Here is a 19,116-nt window from a genome sequence, read left to right on the forward strand (position 1 = left end):
ACACCGGCCGGCTGCATTATTACTCCAGATCTTCCTGGTCACCCTGGAAGCAGCTGAGGAGCTGCAGCCCCTTGTGCTGAAAGTGAGATGAGGACTGGAGCGCAGATGAGCCGTGTGCTACTGAGGAGATGCCGGGTTTGGATGGTGTACGGCGTAAGTCTGCTGCGGGCAGAGGGTGGTTTCACACCCCTTCCCCTTATACTAGTTGGGAAGCTGCGGGTGGTCTGAGCAGAACCAAAGTGCATTTCACCAAGGTTATCTGGAGTGCAGGTGTGAAAAATGAAAGGAGTTCACTCTCCAGTCAGGGAATGTCTCTTCTTACGTTTGTGCATTGCCTGCCAACAGGGTGCTGCTCCCCGCTTGCGGGGTGTGTGTGTGTGTGTGTGTGCTGTTGGCAGGCTGGTAATAGCTGCTGGTGGAATCTGATGCAAGGATTTATGGTATAGGTTCCTCCAAGGATGTGTGTCCATCCTTGCTTGCTCCACTTTTGAGAGAAGCCTCTCCTGGTGTGGCCAGGGCTAGCCAAACCCGTTACTAAAGCACAGTGACAGTTATGATCCTCACAATTCTCTCTGTGGGAGATGATAGTTTTAATGCATGAATTATTCAGGTCTGCACTGAGGCAGTTGGATGTAAATACTAAGGAACATGTTCATATCTCCTGCTAGCGTACTTTTCCCCTGCCTCAATCACCTCCTGAGACCAAATTCCTTCACTGCCAGTACTTCCTGTGGTTTTCTTCTCTGTCTTGAGCTGTATTATAGAAGCAATTGATAACTGTTGGAGCCGTGTTTGGCTTTGCATCAGGAAAATCTGCTGGAAGTCATTCCAGTTCAGTAGGTACAGGATTTCATGTGTGGAATTTAAATCAGTGGCATCTGTTGGTGTCACGCCCTGCCCTCCTGCCTACGGCTGGGACATGGGACATGCCACCTCTGCCCCAGGTTGCTTGCCCTGGGGGGTGAACTGGGCAGCAGTGCCAGCCCCGGGCTGGTTCCCAGGCACTGCCAGTGATATGGCGGTGCTGCAGGTGTCTCTGCTTCTGGCCCCGCTACCGCACCCTGTTGCTTGGTACAGCCGGCGGTCCATGTCTGCTTCTGGATGCTGTGTTGCTTTTAGCAGGAAGGGGAGCAAAACATGCAGCCTGTGGCAAAGAGGGCAGGGAGGGAGAGGAGAGTCCCTTGCAGCAGCTGGAGCTAAACGGGGGCATTTTCTCCCCTGGCTTTTGAGTGCCCTGTGCTGGTATCTTTCTCCTCCTGAGGGTACAAGACCTGAGCAATGTCTGTGCCTGGGGCAGGGGGGCAGGGTGTGCCGGCTGGAGTCTGCTGGTCTCTTCGAACATCCCCTGGTGGGTTTGTTTAGCTGAGGAGGTTCCCAGCTCCATCCCACCCTGCAGGAAGAGGGGCGCCTGTGTCCAAAAAGCCAAATAAGGCCATAGAGAACACTGCTTGCAAGGTGCTGTGCAGCTCATGCCTGCTGTCTCCTTTGCCAGCCAGCCGCTGGATAACAAGGAGTCTCAGCAAAAGCCAAGTGAAAGGGACTCTTCCAGCCCTTGTTTAATAAAGCATCTATTTTCTGAGGGGGATGAGATCAGGGATGCGCAGGGACAGGGAGGAGGGATTGACATAAATAAATAATTGCATAAAGCCCATCCTCTGTTGACGCAAGATGACTCACTCCTCATAAAGGCAAGAGCATAGAGGAGGCGATATTAAAAGCACGGGTATGGGTCCTCAGCTGAGCTCGGTGGAAACTGCAGGTGTTTGGTGCCTCTCCGGATTTGACCCATTATCTTTTGAGTCATGTTCTGTGTTGAGTTCCTGCCCTGCTTTTCATTTTCATCCTAGTTGCAGATTTCTTTGTTTTAACATATATTTAAATTTTAACAAAGCCTTTTCCCCACCCCACCCTTCCCCTCCTAGCTGCTGCTTTAGGCCAGCTTCAAATAGAAGGAAAACGTCGAGCCTCTGTCTGAGCCTGGTCAGCCTTGTCACCGAGGTTAATGACCACCGTGGGGCTGTCCTCCCTGCCTCAGCGGACCTGGGTGACTTCTAAACGGAGCAGCTTTCCTCTTCACAAGTCACCCAAGCCAGGATTAACATCTGCTAAACTCAGGATTAGTCTGGCAGGTAATGGGAGCATGAAAACTTGACAGCTTCATTTCCTCCCGTCCGTGAGGTCTAAGTCTCATGAGGCTTTAGCGGCTTTAGCAGCTAATTAAGTTGCTGCCTTCAGTGTATAGGATGAACCCCCTGCACACAAGTGGCTGGGCGTAATTTAGCTCTTTGCAAAGGGTTTGCTAGAGCTGGAGCTCGGGCTCTCTTCCCTCTGGGAGCAAAGGGGATACGTTCGCACCGGCACTGGTTTGCTCTGGGGCAGCAGGGAAGTGGCCCACTGGCCGTGCCACCAGCAGCTGCCCTGTGGGCCAGCCACCCGTGGTGGGGGCTGGGGTGGGGGAACTGCGGCACCTTGATAAGTGAAGTGCTCAAATCTGGGCTCACCTGTGCTGCACAGCCTGGTCACTGGCTGAGGGTGCTAAGCTTGGGGAAAGCATCTGTCTGCTCTTCTTTGGTCCCACTGGGCTGCCGAAAAGGGCTGTGTGTGACCAGGTCACGATGATTTAATCGTGCCCCCATTAAGCATATGACACCCTGCCTTGCTGATGCCTCCAAAGCGGCATGATGCTCCAGAGGGGCAGCAGCGGCCGCTGGTCTATGCGGTGGCTGCCACCTGAGCGTGTTGCAGTGGCTAGGGCTGCGAAAGTTTGCAGCTCGGGGGCAAGGAACGAGAGGACCCACCAAAGCAGGAAAATTGCATCCAGTAAAATGACAGAGCTGCTCTCGGGTGAATGACCCCACATGTGGGGCTGGGGCGGGGGCCAGGCTGGCGGAGGGCTGGGATTTGGACTGCTGGCCCTGCCTTAGCAGCTCTGATGGGCAGAGAAAACGCGGTGGCAGCTGCCAGCAGGACAGCCAGAGCAAGGGAAGTATCTGGTTCCTCCTTTCCCATACCTGGTGCCCACCTCTGCGGCTTCCATTTCCTCATTGCTCTGGAGGGTCCCGGCCTCCTGGGGCTGTCGGGAAGGCCCCTGTTCAGCAGCCCTGGTGCCAGCGCTGCAGGCCCCCTGCGCGGCAGGGGTTGGGTTCACGTATTACCACCGTAACACGTCTCTTGACCCCTGGAGGTGCCGAGCTCGGACGGGTGAGGCTGCACCAGCCCTGCTAGGTATCTGCTGCTTTCCGGTGAGTCACCTGGGAAGTCCCCATCAGCGTGGATGTATGGGGGCACAGGACACCCCCCTCTTTCCCAGTATAAAGCTATGGCTGTGGCTTTGCCCCTTGCTGACTACAAGACCAGTTTTTATTCCCTAACCTGCCTGCTGTGACCTCTCATGCCTTGATGCTCCTGAAGCCGAAGCTGCTGTTTTCTCTGAAACATCATCCCTGCTTTCGAGTCCCCCTGTGTACCTGAACCGAGTTATTTCGAACCTTTGCAGTTCGTGCCCTCAGCTCTCATTTACCTCTGGGAGCACAGGATGAACACTGGCTAACCTTGGCCCTGTTGAGCTTCACAGGGAATCTGAACATGAAAAGAGGGGACACCCTGGCACCCTTTCACCATTTGTCCCCACCCAGGGAAGGACTTGCCACTGTTAACACTGTTGTGTTTTTAGAAGCCTCACCCATCCCCCAGGGCCAACTGAAAGCCCCCAGCAAGCCAACAGAAACCATCTCCTGTGAGTAAAACCCGAGTCCTCTAGCACAGCAGGCAGCTCCCGACCTGGCCTCCATTTTCAGCTGGAAGGATCCTGCTATTTTGTTTCAATCTACTAAAGCTGTAGCTTTTTACTGCTATGATTATTTCTTCCATCAGTTGAAAACAGAGCGGCCTCTGCAGTGACTTCTCCTTGCTCATGGTGCACCCATCCCTCGCTGCCTTTGGCCTGGCTCTCACGCCTTTGGTCCTGACTGCAGCTCTGGATACAGCTTTGCAACGGGCTCCTGTTTTCCGCTTCCAAACTGAGGTAAGGGAACGGGGTGAAGCTACAGGGAAGCAGGCATGGGTCTCTCGTCTTTTGGCATCAGTGCTGCTCCCACAGCATGGGATGCAGGGATTGGGACCCTGTGCTGGCTGTGCTTGAAAAACAAAGGCTGTGTGGCCTGGTGCCACCCTGCAAGTCTTTAACTGGGGTCTAACAGCTGGAGATGCAGGTCTGACACCCGGTTTGCAGCACTAAACCAGGGTCAGGAAAGCATCCTTTCCCAAAGACCTGGCAGTATGTGACAAGAGCGGGACAGCACAGTGTTGCAGCAGGGCTCTCTCAAGGGCCACTATTATCTGGCACCAGTAAGCACTCACAGCTCACACCAGCCAAATGCAAGTGCTTTGCCCCCAGCAGTGGGTGGAAACACAACGAGCTCCTGCGGTCAGTGCGGCAGGAGGACTACAGGGGCACAGCAGCAGCATGTCCCTGAGCCACCGTCATGGTCTCCCTCACTGCCTCTAACTGGGTTGGCACCTGCTGCTGGAAAGGTCCCTTGTGGACAGTGGCAGCTGTGAGTGCCCTTCTCCAGCTGCCACAGCTCTTGCTCATCTGCAGCCAGAATTAGCTAGGCTGTCACAGTCCTGTCTCGATCTAGCCAAGTGTCTGCTTGACAAGGCTTCAGCAAAACCAAAGCACTTGCAGACAGCCTGTTCAAGTTTTTTTAAAAAGCTGTTTAATATCACAGTGGACAAGTGAAAAAACCATAACCCCGCACACAGAGAAGGTCTTAGCAAATTACAAATGAGTCTTAAAAAAGTTAGTTGTCTCTGAATTCTAGTAAACAAGGCTCTTGCTGCAAGCTAAAAATGCATTGCCCTGATGCACTCTACAAATAGTCATAAGAGTTTGAAGGAAGAACTGCAGCCTGAAACACTATGGCAACAAAAAAGGAAACTCCAGCTGCTCACAGAGCAGCACCCAGTTTCCCCAGCACAATTCCTGAAGCTGTGATGTGCTGTGTGAAGCAAACTCTCTGCCCTGGGTGAATTAGGAGTAGGATGCTGTGAAACCCCTCAATTTTGCCGAAGCCAGACTGAGCTGTATTCAGACCTTCAGCCCAACCCAAATGAGTGCTCCCAGCTCTAAGTCACCTCTGAAATGGGTGGCTATGACTAGCACAGTCACTAGCACTAGAATCAAGTGTCAAACTCCTTACATGGAACTTGGCTTGAACCTGCCACCACTTACTCCGAGGCTGTTTGGCTGCTGCAGCCCTGTAGACACACCTGTCCCTGAAAACACTGCCTTTGATGCTGGCTTCTAACAGCTGGGCATGTAACAGGATTTGCAACAGGGCTGAGGTTGTTATGCTACAAATAGCTCCAAAGGCAGCCCTAAACCAAAAAAGGGCCAGAAGCGTTCGCATTGGAAAGCTTGGAGGGAGCTGTCAGAGACACTTTGTACTCCTTTAGTCTGTCAGTGAAACGAAGACAGGAGCTGGAGTTCTAAACTATTTTATTTATTTTTTTTTTTTGCCTGGTAAATGAACACATATTTCAGTGATTAGAGCAAACTGGAAGCACACTTCCCCCCAACATGGGCAAATGACACCTGTGTGAAGGCCCTTCCTGCACCAGTATCTCCTCCCCTCCAATAAGGGCAGGCTGGCAAAACAGGAACAACTTCTTGACAAGGTGCATGGGTATTTCATTTGTTAAAGTTGCTGTGAAGTCTTTAAAGGCCTGGCTTTGACAGATGTTTTTACAATTGAAATCCAGCTCATCTGTAACTGTGTGCCCTTTTGCTTCGGTAAACAAATGGCTCAGGTGCAGAAATCATTCAAGTTAGCTCTTTCCTCTGGCACAGTCTAAAAGCCTCATCTGTCTCCCTGTGAAAAATCAGTGCTGATACCATGGACAGGGAGGAAATAAAGAACAGTAAGTTGGTTTTCTTTTTTGTTTTTTTAAACTGTGGGTTTTGTGAACAGCTTTATGAGTATTTTAAAGTGTGTTAGGGAGCCGAAGGGAGTAAACAGAATTGGGGACTGGGAAAAGTCTGCTACCAGATAGAAAATAGAGAAACTCTGACCTCCAAAGCAAGGCTTTTTTCACATTTTGCTTTACGGAGCAGATTTGGGAGATGGGAAGGTGAGGGGTCATTGGTTTGGCAATTTAACTGGAGATTCTTCTTCCAGCCTACCAAGGTTTTGTGGGTTAGTCAGCAACGGGAGAACTGTTTCTCCAAGTTTTTGGAGGGTGGTAACACAGAAGAAGGAAGGAAAATGGCTCATACTTTTCCATTTTAGGTTCCTTGTACACATTGTGGGGTAGAATTTGAGCTTATGTCTATAAAGCATGCCTAATTTGTGCACTCACACACACACACATAAATAATCAAATACCCCACTCCTTTGCAAACTGTTTTTTTTTTAAGGGCGTATAAAGTTACACTCCCTAAACACTAATTATTTGCAGGGGGATAATGCTTTCTTGCTGGTCCTTATCATTGATACCTGCCCTTTCCTTGCTCTTTCCACTAATTCAAGCATAGAATAAAAGCTTTACAAGCCAATCTCAATCCTTCTCTGTGCTTACACGTTGCTGGGAAAAGGGATCTCTACTTGATGCAATTGATTTTCAATCATCTTTCCTCCCCACTGAAACTAGGCAACTTAATATTGGTGTACTGCCACCAGCACATTGTCTAGGCCAAGAGACAAGGCAATGAACAGTCTGCTAATTAATTTTTCACATTTATCTCCAGACCCCCTCCCCAGAACAAATACTATGGAAACAGGAGGCAGCAGTTTCTATGTAGCCCTCAGGAAATTTTAAGCAGAAGTGTTTTACTGCCATTTTTATGCCTTTACAGTTACAGCAGTAAGGATTTTTGGTTGTATAAAAGAAAACGTATTGGCTTCAATATGAAAAAAAAGATTATTGAAAATAATCTGAGCTTGATGTATTCATTTCTCAAAAAAAAAAAAAAAGACAAAAGCAATGTCTACAATGCTACTTGTATTCAGTCAGTGGAGAAATAAGGGTCTATTTCTAGGCAGGAGAAAGGTACTCATGTTGAGAACATTGGTACCATACAATCGTTATAGATGGATTATGTTTCCAGTAAAGCTATCTATGTTCATTTTCAGTTATGAGGCAGATAATACTGTGAGGTTGTGGAGTTTGCGCATCTTGCACCCTTTCTTGCATATATCTATACCTATATGTGTGTGTGTTTGTGTGTACATTTATGTGTATAAATAAGTTAGAGGTTATTTACATCGGTGTACAAAATAAATCTAAACTCAGTTATCAAAATGCATACACCTGCCACTGGATTTGGTCTGTTAACACTTTGCATTTCATCTTCAAAGCACCATACAAACATCAATTATTTACCCAGGCAACTTCCCACTCACCAGAAGGATTAAGAATAACAGGCAGGGTAAGGGATGGAGCTGAGGGAGCACAGAATGTTCATAAAAAGGCAGCTAATCATGTGTCTCTCTCCTGCCATGAGCACTGCAGATTTACGCCTTTATAAACTGCAGTCCAAGTGTAGCAGTAACCTTTGTAACACAAAGCTTGTCAAAACGACAAAGTCCTCATTCAAAAGCAAATGATCCGTTCTTCATTGTCAAAAGCTTTGGCCTCTTCTTGGCTTATCGGGTTCCCGTTCAAACTGCAGAGGAAAACCAAAAGGGATGTAAAAGTAAGGGAGTGACTGTTGCCCATCTTCTGTTTTTCCAAGGCTCTGGAGCAGAGAACGCAGTTTCGCAATGCCGTGTGAGCTGTGTGCTTCTCAAGGGCGCACAGTTGGGAACTGGCCCCAGACATGCAGGCTACAGCACTGCTGTTCCCACTGCACATATGAGGAACAAGGCTACTTCTTCAGAAATAAAAACGGAACAGACACCTAAACTTCATTAAACTAAAACTGGTGCTGGATATCCAGGCTGCTTGCATTTCAGCAAGCAGCACATAGCTGACAAAGGTTCTTACCATGCAGTGGACTAGTTTAAAGAAATTTAAATAGTCTCCAGATAATTTTGTGTCTCCCATGACAACATGGGAAGAAAACTGTTAAGTACTCGAGCGTTATTCATGTGAAATTACTTATGGCAAAATTTTCAAGTTTGGCTACAGAAAGTTAATCTACATTGATATTTATGCCCCTGAAAATGAGCGGCCTGGTTAAGTGGAGCTTTCAGAAATGCTGAAATCTACTAAACCATTTAGACTTACGAAATTATTTGGTTTGGGAACACCTCTGAAAATTCAGGCAAGAATCAAAAGACAGATCTCAGTCTGAAGATTCAGAATGATTCAAGTGGGAATTGATGCCTCTTCTGTAGACAAAAGCTGACAGTGGCCTTTGAAAAAAGCATCTCTTCCACATCTCCAGGGAACCCACTATTCAGATAGCAAGTCATCGTCTTTCTAAGCAAGAATTCAGTGTCCTTTCACTAAAACAAATATATATATTTTAAAATAAATTTCATGTTCAGTAATAAAGCAGCAGTGCTAAAACCAGCACAGATCTATTGACTCCTGAGCTCCCTGAGGTGAAGGAAGGAATGTGGTATTTGGCTTTGTGCCTTACAATGCACATGTGTGACTATGCCCATCTAATCTAAAACAAGCAAATCTTAAAAAGTTAATCTTCTTGTAGCTTAGCACTTTCAGTGTGTTTGGAGCATCGCCCAAAGAAAATCCAAGCACAAATTCTATGAACCAAAGTAGTAATGCTAATTAAATGTAACCATCTCCTGCTTGCTGGAATTTAGCTCCTGAAAAGCATGAACACATTCAAAAGTTGAAATCAGGGCAAGCAAAACCTAATCTAAACATTTAGGCCCCAATTCCACAAATACACACATTCTGCAAATCAGTGGTACAAACAGATGTGAACTAACACAACTGCTTGAAATTCATAACACACAAGGAAGTGTTTCAATGACAGAGGCTTTTTACCTATTTGAAACCCGCACCCAGAACTACAATCCCTGCCTCACATAAACCTGCTGTGAACTTTTTAGGCTGGAAAGTAGTAATGCCAGAAGTGTCTTAAAAGGAAAGAAAGTTTACAAAGTGAGCCTTTGAGGAAGGGATCTTTACCAGACTTCTTTAATAGCTGTGTTCTCCTTGAGAGCTTCACTGAGGTACTTCACCCCTTTGGCTGTAATTTGATTCTGGATAAGCCTAAAAAGAAAGCACTTCATGTCAATCTAACAGGCAAACTAATTTACAGTGCATGCACAAACTACACTCAGCTTGATGTCAAGTAGCAAAGCTGTCTGCCACAAGACGACCGTTGTGATTTCTATCTGTGAGGATGGTACACAGCATTGATCAAATGCCCCACATGCCCTTTCAGAAACAGAGCCCAGAGTATTAGTCTTTTTCCTTTTAATCTTGCATGCGGTTGCATTCTGGAGATACTGAGTTTAATTACATAGCTGACAAATTTCTGCTAGCAATTCTTTACTACTGGTATGGGATTGTGATATTTGGATTCTTTGAGATAGACTAACCTCTTAGCTCTGTTTTCTTAGTAAGAACACTGTGAAACATTTTTAAGTGACGTACAGAAAATTCTGAGTACAAACCCTGCGTAGGCCTAGTGTTTTAGTAGTTATGCTCTAGAGGTTGCCAAATAGTCCTGTGTCTTGTCTATCAGACCAGCAAGATCTTTGAAAAATAAGGCATTGAATTTGTCTCTCGTATGAGCAGGCCCAAGTCCCAGTGAAGTCACCTTAGCAGCTCTAAAGTATGTCTCATCTGAGCTGAGGGGAAAAACTGATACAAAAGGTCCTCAAGCAGCACAACTGATGAGGCAGTAGGTAACTCTTATTAACCACTGTAGACCATCCCCCTAGCTAAAAATGAACAAAGCCCCCTCCATCTGCATGAGTATATAAACACTTATTACCCTAGCCTAATCCAGTACTTACCTTTCAGTCTACCATGGTGTGCCCCATAGCTGTACCACTCCATGGGACTGGCTGTATGAATCCTACAGGATTCAGGATGAGGCTGAAAATTGGACTGAATTGAACCATCTCTTAGGGAGGGCGGAAGGAAGGAAGGAAGGAAGCAGGGAGGCATTCCCATTAAAGGACCTTCTGCGCTTGGTAAATGAATCAAAATGCAAGGAGATCCAGTAGATTCTTTCAGCTGTTGGAAAAATACTGTGGTTCTGCTCAAGGTCAACCATCTGTATAGGTCACTGTGACCTTTGGAGGTATCCACTGGTATAACCAGCAAAGTAAATTTGTCTACTGGCAGAAACCCTTGAACAATACTGAGCCATGGTAAAGACATGTATCAAGATTACTATGCTGCTTTGGATGGGGGAAGTTAATTCAAACGAAACTGCTCAGTGAAGCATTCTGCAGCTGTGTGCAAAGAAGTCCCCGCCTTGCCTTTTTATCTTCAGGGTGATGGGCACCACAGCTTCTACTGCTTTCAAAAAAGGCTACTTGGCACCTCTGACAACTAGCACACTTCCTAAGGGGCAGGAACTAGGCTTCCTATGGGGAATACTAGACTGTAGTTAGCAAAGCCTTTGTAAAGTTTGTAAAGGGATTCCATTTATTATGTTCTCACTTGGAATGAAGGGACAGCTACTTGTTTCACAGCCCACATCTGCCCAACCCCATCCCTGGACAAATTCTTGTGAACCTCTGGATTAGAACAGCCAATGCTGTGTTTTCTTAGAAGCTTAACAAGTCTCTTTGAGATTGCTAGAAATAATCCCTGGTTTCCTGGGGATTTATGTCTTATTGATGACTGCCTTGCATGAGTGAAAGCGCTAGCCCTAGAAGAAAACTTCAGGCAAATGGGACATGTATTTAAGTGTCTGTCATATAGGTTCTTGGTTGAAGGGTAAGAGTTGAGCTTGCTGCTTTCATTGTATGATGATAAATAGTAAGAATCATAATAAGGTCATTCTATTTCAGCTGTCTGCTTGTATTTTTTTTTTTAACTTGTGTGTTTGAGGCCAGTACTGTTCCCCTAAGGAGAGATGAAATCAATTAGTAGTTCAAAAGTTACCAGGACACACAACGAGCTTAAACTTTTCCCTGGATGAAAGCAAATTCAAAATGCTAGACAGCAGCTTTATTAACTTTCCATTAGAACCATCTACAACCAGTCAGCTGCATCCAGACCATGCGCAGAAAGCTTACTGTGACCTACATAGACTTGGAAGGTGAGGTTTTAATGCAGTGACTGCCAAAGAGCCTGTGCCTCTGTGGAATGTAACTCACCATAAATGCACCAGCTTCTTGTTGACCTTCAGCATCTCTGCAAAACTCATTGCTGCCTCATCATCCAGCTCATTTTTAGTCAACCTAAGTGGGAGAGAAAATGTTCACTTAGGATGTTATCATTATTTGTCAGCCCCCTGTTCTTCCAGCTTGTCTGTGACTTAGCTTTAGACAGCCAAAGGGGGATGTGCTGTTCCTGCCCTGAGCAATTTCTAAAGGTTGGACACAAACAGACACTGAAGAGAAGTCCTGGAGAAAGAAGAGACAATAGTATCAGATCTTTATTTCTCAGAGCAATGCTCTCATGATACTTTCTCCTGATGTTTTAATGTCTAAAAAGTGGATAAGGTGCAGCGGAAAAAAGTAGAGAGGTAGACAACGCTGAAGAGGTGCAAAAACTGAGGACAAAGAACTTGACTTCAGACGACGGAAGTGAGAGAAGATGGAGAAAGCAAGATGGAGGGAGCAGAGCAAAGCGTGACATTGGGACATCGAAATGTGTCCTAAAGGACATGTGCTGCTGATCCATTACTCATGTCCACATTCTTCCAAAGGGATGTATCTTACAGCTTGCTGGTAGTGAAAGCATAGAGGGTGAGAGGAGGGGAGAGTAGGAGGTGGTGATGGGATTGGAGGAAATAAAATTAGGCTGTAGCTTTCTCTAGAGAAGGAAGAGGAGGAGAAGTAGACCACACTGTCTATTACCAGAATATTTTCACGGAGTTGTTGTGTTGCATAGCTTCAGCAATACTTTTGCCTCCCTCTGTTGTGATGCCATTGAATGCGAGACTGTGAATTAAAGATACAACAAATGCATAAGAAACAGCCAGCATCACTTGGCCCTTCCCTTGCCGAATACTAGTGAATATCCTGGATGATCTGTTTCCCAGTTGTGCAGTTCAGCATTTGGGTGTTTCAAAGGCTCACATACTTTGGAAACCAGTAAGTCCTTACAACTTTTACAAGTGAGAACAGTTCACAGGCTACAGCCTGAGTGCAAGTATATCACGCAGGCCATAAGGTTTGCTGTCAGTGGGTTGCACTCTTGAGACTGACAGCAGAGTTGCACCCAGTGATTTTGAGGGTCAAGGCTTTTACAAGGACAAAGAGTTGTGCTTAGCAGTACACAGGTTTTTACAGACATTTGTCATCCGAAGTCCCTGTACAAACTGGGCACTTTGTCCTTTAAGTCCTTCAGACACCTGAATACCTCATTCTTCTTCCAAACACAACACCTTCTGTTGTGTATAGAGATGAGCTTGTAAATGCATGCTTTCCATTACAGACCACAAAACATTTCTTAGTCTGCCCTTCGTTCTTTGAATAGGCATTGGCAAAATCATCCAGTTAAAGTTATGCTCCAGGCTTTGAGGGTTCAAAAAGCATTTCCCACCTCAAAAGCCAGGCCACAGCCTGAAAATAATGTAAGGTCTCAAAAAAAGGTAGAAAGGGGGATCAAGTAGGCAACAGCACACATACGTGTTACCAGGAGTCCCTCCTAGCTTCAGCTGAAACAAAATAGTCCCAGTCCATCATGACTGGGCCTAAAAATGGTAAATATGCTGAAGTAAACTGCTGTAGTCGGGATTATCTTTCCCCGACCTTCACGTAAAGTTACCACTGGTGCTAACTGTTAGGTCAAATCATGAAGCAAAATTAACCAGTGGAAAATTAGAAATGAACCCAAGTGCAAGTACACCACAGAGCAGAAGATTCACCCTGCACAGGTGCCAGCAAAACCTAGCTCTAACCAGCAGTTACTCCTCCTTATTTTTGCAAACACATTCATGAGCATATTTGTTCCCATCTGAGAATCTCTCAGCGCTGATTCAGGTTCAAAATGTTTTCTTTCAAGTCTGATGCATCTGGATGGATCTGCAATTATGGGAAGATGGCTATTTCAGATAGCTTTTAACTTCAAATATATCTAGGTCACTGCACCTGTTCAGCTGTTACTTTTTAAGCCTGGCTATCTGCTCGTAGAAAGGAGGACAAGGCACCAGCTCTGAAATTCCTGGATCTGAAGTGGCAGCAATAAGCTCTCCAGAGATCCCCAGACTCCCGTGGTTCTAAAGAAACTAGTGCCATGTGCCACCTTGTGGGGAAACCAAGGAGTCTTGTCTGCTCCCACACCGTGCAGGCCAGTGGAACGGGGAAGCAAATCGAAAGGATCACCATGAACCCAGTGCTCCAGCTGTCTGAAGGGATGCCAAAACAGGAGCAGCCACCACAATATGCATCTTTAAATCCCTAGCCAGCATTTGAAAGTCTGGCAGGGGATGGGCTGTGTTACAATGCTGCCTTCTCTCTGTGCTGTGCTACCAATTTCACCCACACTAGGGCTTCCAGTAGGCTCGTTTGGGATGAATCACTGAACTCCAACGAGAACTACATCTCATTAACACAATGTGTGGTGTCATAGCTCCACTGGAGTACAGGTTGAGCCTGAATTTAAGAATACCCCAGTCCCTACCCAAACGGCTTCTGGCCTAAAAATTACTTCAGTAGAAGCTGTGCCTTCACAACAGAAACTTCACAGTGAGTTAACACTTGAGAGCCTCATTCTGTGACAGCTGATGCAACTTTCTGCTAATGCTCCTGGATGAAAACGGCACCCACTGACCATGTGCTTTCACAAATGCCAGTAACTCTGTGCAGCATGAGGGGAGGAGGTGCAGACAGAGGAAAGGATGCCAGACCTGCAATATTTTTAACTTGCTTAATGGCTGCACAGGTCTTCTTGATTCAATCTGGCCTCCTGCTTGCACCCTGTTGGTTACACAGCGAAGGCTGTGATACCAGATGGTGTTCCAAGCTAATGCTTGGTGGGAAAAGTCATTGCTTCAAAGTACAATGAGAAAGCCAGGGCTATGCTGAGCTGCCTGGTTCTGCTGGTGTTTTACCTCACATTTGTTAACGTGGGGTGGTTCCTCAGGGCCTCTGCAAATGCCTTTGCTCCTTCGTCTCCAACTTGATTACCCCACATCCTGGCGAAGAGAGGAAACCAGGAGATATCAGGTGTGCTGCCCTACTGCCCCTCACCATTGCATTCTCCTTTTTTCTACACCCCCGCCCCCCACATTACTTCACAGTCTTTCAGGCTTGTGAGAAACTTGGCAGGACCTTCCCTGCCAAGCCAGCCATGTTCCACTCCCTGCACACCACACTGCCAGCCTCTGCTGACTCACCAGCACCCCAAGGCCACAGCACAGAAGCAGCTCTAGGAGACAGCCTGCTGCAGCATGACTGCTTTTGGGATCACCTTGTTGCACTGAGCAAAGCCTCTGCAGCCATGTATCCTTACAGGCTAGAGGAGTCCAAGTCCTAAATCCTATCATTTTCCTGCTCAGCATTTCCTCCCCATGCCCATGCTGCAGTTTTCCTGTTACCTGTTGGGCAGACCAGCCTTTACACAGTGAAAAGTACAGGTCTTGAGAAAGACTCCCCAGACACACAACTGCACGGGGATCCACAACCAAAGGGGTGACTTTCTGAAGTGAACTGCTCTACCAGCTCCCCCTCTCCTTCAGAACAGTCTGGCAAAATGGCTACAGTTCCTTCAGTGTTACACCCAAGTGGAATCTCCTCTCTTGCCAGCTGCCAAGGGAAAGATCAAAATTTCCCAGGGACAGCGTGACCCTGGTCTCTTTCACACATTCGGAAGTAATAGTATTACCAATGGCAAAACAACCGTTGGTAACACAAAGCGTTAAGAGAAGGTAAGAGAGTGGTAAAAGCTGCAGAGATTTTAATCAACATTTAATAGCAGTGTCTGGTCAAATCTTTTCTATGCAGACCAACCACTTTGAAAATTCACCCTATATTATGAGGTTTGAAAGAGCCTCTGCTGAGGTATGAGAGTTTTTTTAACAGGGATCATGGCTTAATGACTCAGAGCCACACTCAGCTTGATGGGTAATTAGTTGGCAGCTCTTTTAAAATCAATTGAGCTTTATGGTATCTAAACACATCCACTTCCAGTAAGCTCCCCAGAATTTCCTTGTCCTTTAGGCCCGGTGCAGTTTGTTATGTGAATGCTGAATGTATCTGTTTCAACATTTCTGTCCAGGTTATCCTAAATCCATTTGGAGTGATAATTTCCTCTGCAGGAGAAAATAAGAGACCTTCACTGAAATTACAGCAAGTACAGCACAGCAGACCCAGCTATATGACAATGGAAGTGTGCACGCTGTTGAGTATACTCGTGAAATGTAGAACAACAAAATTCAAGGCCAAAAATATGACTGTTCAAAAATCTGATTTTCATATTTCAGGGTTACTGTGAGATTCACGATGGCCAAACAGAGGTTTTAATTCCATGTATTTGAGTATTAGCTTCTGAGCAAAATGTTCTCCTATGAAGTGGAAAGAGAAACTGGGATTTGCCAAAGGGGGCGGGGGAATAATCAAATGCTCAAGACTAGCACCTCTGCTGAGAAAGAGGACAAGGACTAAAGGTTTAGAGTACATTCAGATCTCTCTCCAATAATAGCAGACTCTCCAGTTAGGGACAGCCTAGAGAGAAGCATGACAGGAATTCCTTTTTATTCTCCCAGCTTGCTGCTTTATCAAGACTTGATGCAGAAGGTCTGACCACTGTAATGACACTCAATAACTAGGTAGATTGCCAATAGTCATAAACCCATCCAGATTTAAAAATGACCGAATATCTCTAGAATAGCTGTGTTGCCATAAGGAAAGTGGCTATCTTTACATACTGTCCTCTTGCTAGTTTGTATCTTCTTTAAGGTTCTGTCAGAACAGGGGAAAAAAAGCCCAAAACATTGTGTGAACTTGAGAACAATAAAGCAGCCCTTCTTTTCCCTCTGAGTGGAAAATGTGGCTACGATTCTGCACTTGTTTGTTGTCATGCCTCTGTTGGGGGCGGGGAGGAACAGCAGGAGAGAAGGTAAGAGTGAAAGCAGGAATCCTAAGGGATTTACAGATGCCTTGCCAAGATCAAGTCCTGAGCTCTGCTCCTTAGCACTGAACTTACCCAATTTCAAACATTGTCTTGCTCTTCTGGATGGCCTGGGCAAGGCACTTCCCTCCTTCGCTAGTAATTTTGTTTGCTCCTATTCTGCACAAAATACATGAATTGATGAGGTACATGACTTATAACTGTACAGCTATTAGAATACCAGCTCAGAAAGCAATACAAATATTTAAGACTAATTAACTCTGGAGGCTAACTACAATTATCGAAGATTAACCTGGAGTAAAAAAAATACTGCAGGCATTTGACCTTTGATTAAAATACATCACTTTGTGTTGCCTTTTACATATTTTGCATCTCAGCCCTCCAAATCACAAATATTACTGTAGAGTCTTGAGTTTTGTGCTCAGGATGTCAGAAATGAGCTTTGCGAACTGGTCCTCAAGATAAGAACTCCTGCCTAGTTTTTAATATAGTTTATAATATCAGCAGTTGCTACCGAGTACATGAATTACACGCAGCATGTTTCACGATGCCCTTGGAACAGAGTATTTCTTAATTGTGTGTGGCTCCAGAGGAGGCTGCAGCTGATGAGCACAGATTCTAATAGCTCAAGTCCTTCTGTTCTGAGCACAGGCTACAGGCAGTGGCATAGGTCAGTGCAGCAGTCAGTGTCTCTGGCTGGCACCCTACAGAAGATCTTTTCTTTTTTTGACCTATGTGGGGGTATCAAATGGCTAGAGTTCAAGGAAGAGATAAGTCTCAATGGTATATACATTGACATAAAGAACAAACCAAAACCAAAACGCCCTCAACCCACTACATTCACATAAAGTAATACTGGCTCGTTTGACTGATTTCAGGCACATGAATATGCACTCTACCTCAAAATAATCTCTGGGATTACTATGCAGCCTGAAAATGACCACCTTCCAACAGGCTTTTTTTGTGAAAGTTAGATTAAATAAGCAAAGCACTGTGACAAAGCAGTGAAAGAACCAAAGCACTCCTGGTTTTCAAAACTCTGGAAATAAAGTGGGAGCGATATAGCTAGTGTGAGGTTTCAGAACAAGGTAGCAGCAGAACAAGGACTAGAACTCAATAGTCCCTGGCTGCCAGTTGCTACATTCATACCAACAGATGACATTGCTTTAGTTACCTCTATTTTCTGCTATGGTCACAATTAAACCATTGGTTAATGATCTACCTTTATGTCAAACCACTGTTGTGCATGGCCAGACACTCTTATCTGGGGAAGTTCCAGGAATTAGAGGGAACAACTCACCAAGTGAATTTGGGGAATTCCAGAGACAAAGTATGACACGAGCACAGCCTGACTCCAATGGCCCGTAAAAGACAGGATATAAAACAGCTTGGTACTGAATCCAAGTGAATTTGTCTATTGCAGCAAGGTTCATGCACCACTTAAGCCTCACTCAGGTGCTCAGATTTGATTTAAGTAAAGAACAGGTCTCATGCTCTCCTTTTGACTACTACTACATTCCAGCAAAGACTATGGATTCAAGAGTTTTACCTGGTGCCACTCACTGCTAGACTACTGTAAAAGACTATACAACTGCAACCTACATTTTATTTGATCTGAAACATAATTTTTGTCTTTTTTCCACGCTCCTTCCTGTTTCAAGTTGCTTTACCTTAATTAGAATACTGTAGAAAGGAAAAAAAAATCCAACATACTTAACATATTCAAGGCTTGAACACTCTTCAATCAGTTTTGCAACATATCTGGCTCCGACATCAGTGATTTGATTGTTGTATAAGCTTAACGAAAAAAATCACATTGTTAAAAATAGGTTATTCCTGCTGTTACATTAATATTTACAACCTGAATGTTTTAGAATGCACACATAAGATCTATCATTTTTGTACGGCTTTGTACACATTCACAGTTGCTTGTATTTCTATTTAGATACACAATTCATATTGTGCAGGACTGGATATAAAATACAAGGAGACCAGACTGTAAATCATGGGAAAATATTACTTACATATTTTTTAAATAAATGGTCTCCCCAAGCAAACAAAGCTTCCCTTTATTCCTCTGTTAGTACAGAAATAATATTGCCAGAAGAGAAGTCAGAAGAGAAAACACTAGAAGAACATATTTTTAGTCATTTAAAAGTCACAAAATCCCCTTGCAAATATTACTGAAGATCAGATACTTGAGCAGATGTACTTAAGTTAGGGCACTGGAGGAAGACGGCAATTCTTGGTATTCATATTCACTTTTCAAAAAGTCTTTTAAGTAGCTACTTAATCAAGAGCAGGAAGTCAGTGCTAACATGCCTTCCAGTCTCAACTTGATTAAGAACTAAATAAGGTCTTACAGAAATTGGTACCATGAACTGTATGTTTCCGATACTAGTCTCTACCAAGCTGTATCTGCTTTGCATAGTTGAAATAAATCATTTTACAGCAGAGAAAACAAAAGGTGCTAGCTATAAAGTACACACTTTCTTGCTCTTGCTCTCTCTACCCACTCCACAGCTAGCAGAAGGCCTTAGGTATAAAACTAGCATGCCCACACGGCTCAGTAACCTGACAGAAGGGTTTGATGTCAGTGGGAGGCCACCCTGTGACGCATTGTCATAGGGGAGGAAGCTGTGGTCCTTTTCCCAGTGAATGATTACAGGATGGCAGCTGAACTGTTTCTGACACAAAATGCTGCTTTGCTTATGGTCAGTAAGTGAGGAGGTAACTGTGGTTTCCACCCTACCTTTGCTGTGTCAGTACTGTCAGCATTGCAGTTTTATTTTCTAGTATCATTATCTAGTGTCTTGCTCCCAATTGGTACATACCCCAAGAAAGTCACAATTCGGTACTTGGAGAGTTCTTCATACAAGATCCTTACTCCATGATCTGTGACCTGATTTACACTAAGCCTGAAATGAAAGGAATGAAAAG

General features: G+C 45.2%; 1 protein-coding gene across 12 annotated transcripts in view; it reads right to left on the reverse strand.

Annotated features, from left to right (window-relative positions):
- Nucleotides 1-4,708: 4,708 nt before the first annotated feature.
- Nucleotides 4,709-19,116, reverse strand: part of NOD1 (nucleotide binding oligomerization domain containing 1) — a 29,214-nt gene continuing 14,806 nt past the window's right edge. For 6 of the 12 annotated variants that reach the window (XM_037383799.1, XM_037383805.1, XM_037383797.1 and 3 more), the window contains 8 exons: nt 19,011-19,094; nt 17,890-17,973; nt 16,252-16,335; nt 14,159-14,242; nt 11,961-12,044; nt 11,256-11,339; nt 9,103-9,186; nt 4,709-7,666 (listed from right to left, as the gene is read on the reverse strand). In XM_037383799.1, coding sequence (XP_037239696.1) covers nt 7,594-7,666; nt 9,103-9,186; nt 11,256-11,339; nt 11,961-12,044; nt 14,159-14,242; nt 16,252-16,335; nt 17,890-17,973; nt 19,011-19,094 — 661 coding nt within the window. In that variant the 3' untranslated portion in view covers nt 4,709-7,593. Of the gene's footprint in view, nt 7,667-9,102; nt 9,187-11,255; nt 11,505-11,960; nt 12,045-14,158; nt 14,243-16,251; nt 16,336-17,889; nt 17,974-19,010; nt 19,095-19,116 lie in introns of those variants that run through there. The other 6 variants (XM_037383802.1, XM_037383803.1, XR_005103700.1 and 3 more) reach the window with 6 other exon arrangements.

This window comes from Falco rusticolus, chromosome 4, assembly GCF_015220075.1.
Source record: "Falco rusticolus isolate bFalRus1 chromosome 4, bFalRus1.pri, whole genome shotgun sequence".
Taxonomy (NCBI): domain Eukaryota; kingdom Metazoa; phylum Chordata; class Aves; order Falconiformes; family Falconidae; genus Falco; species Falco rusticolus.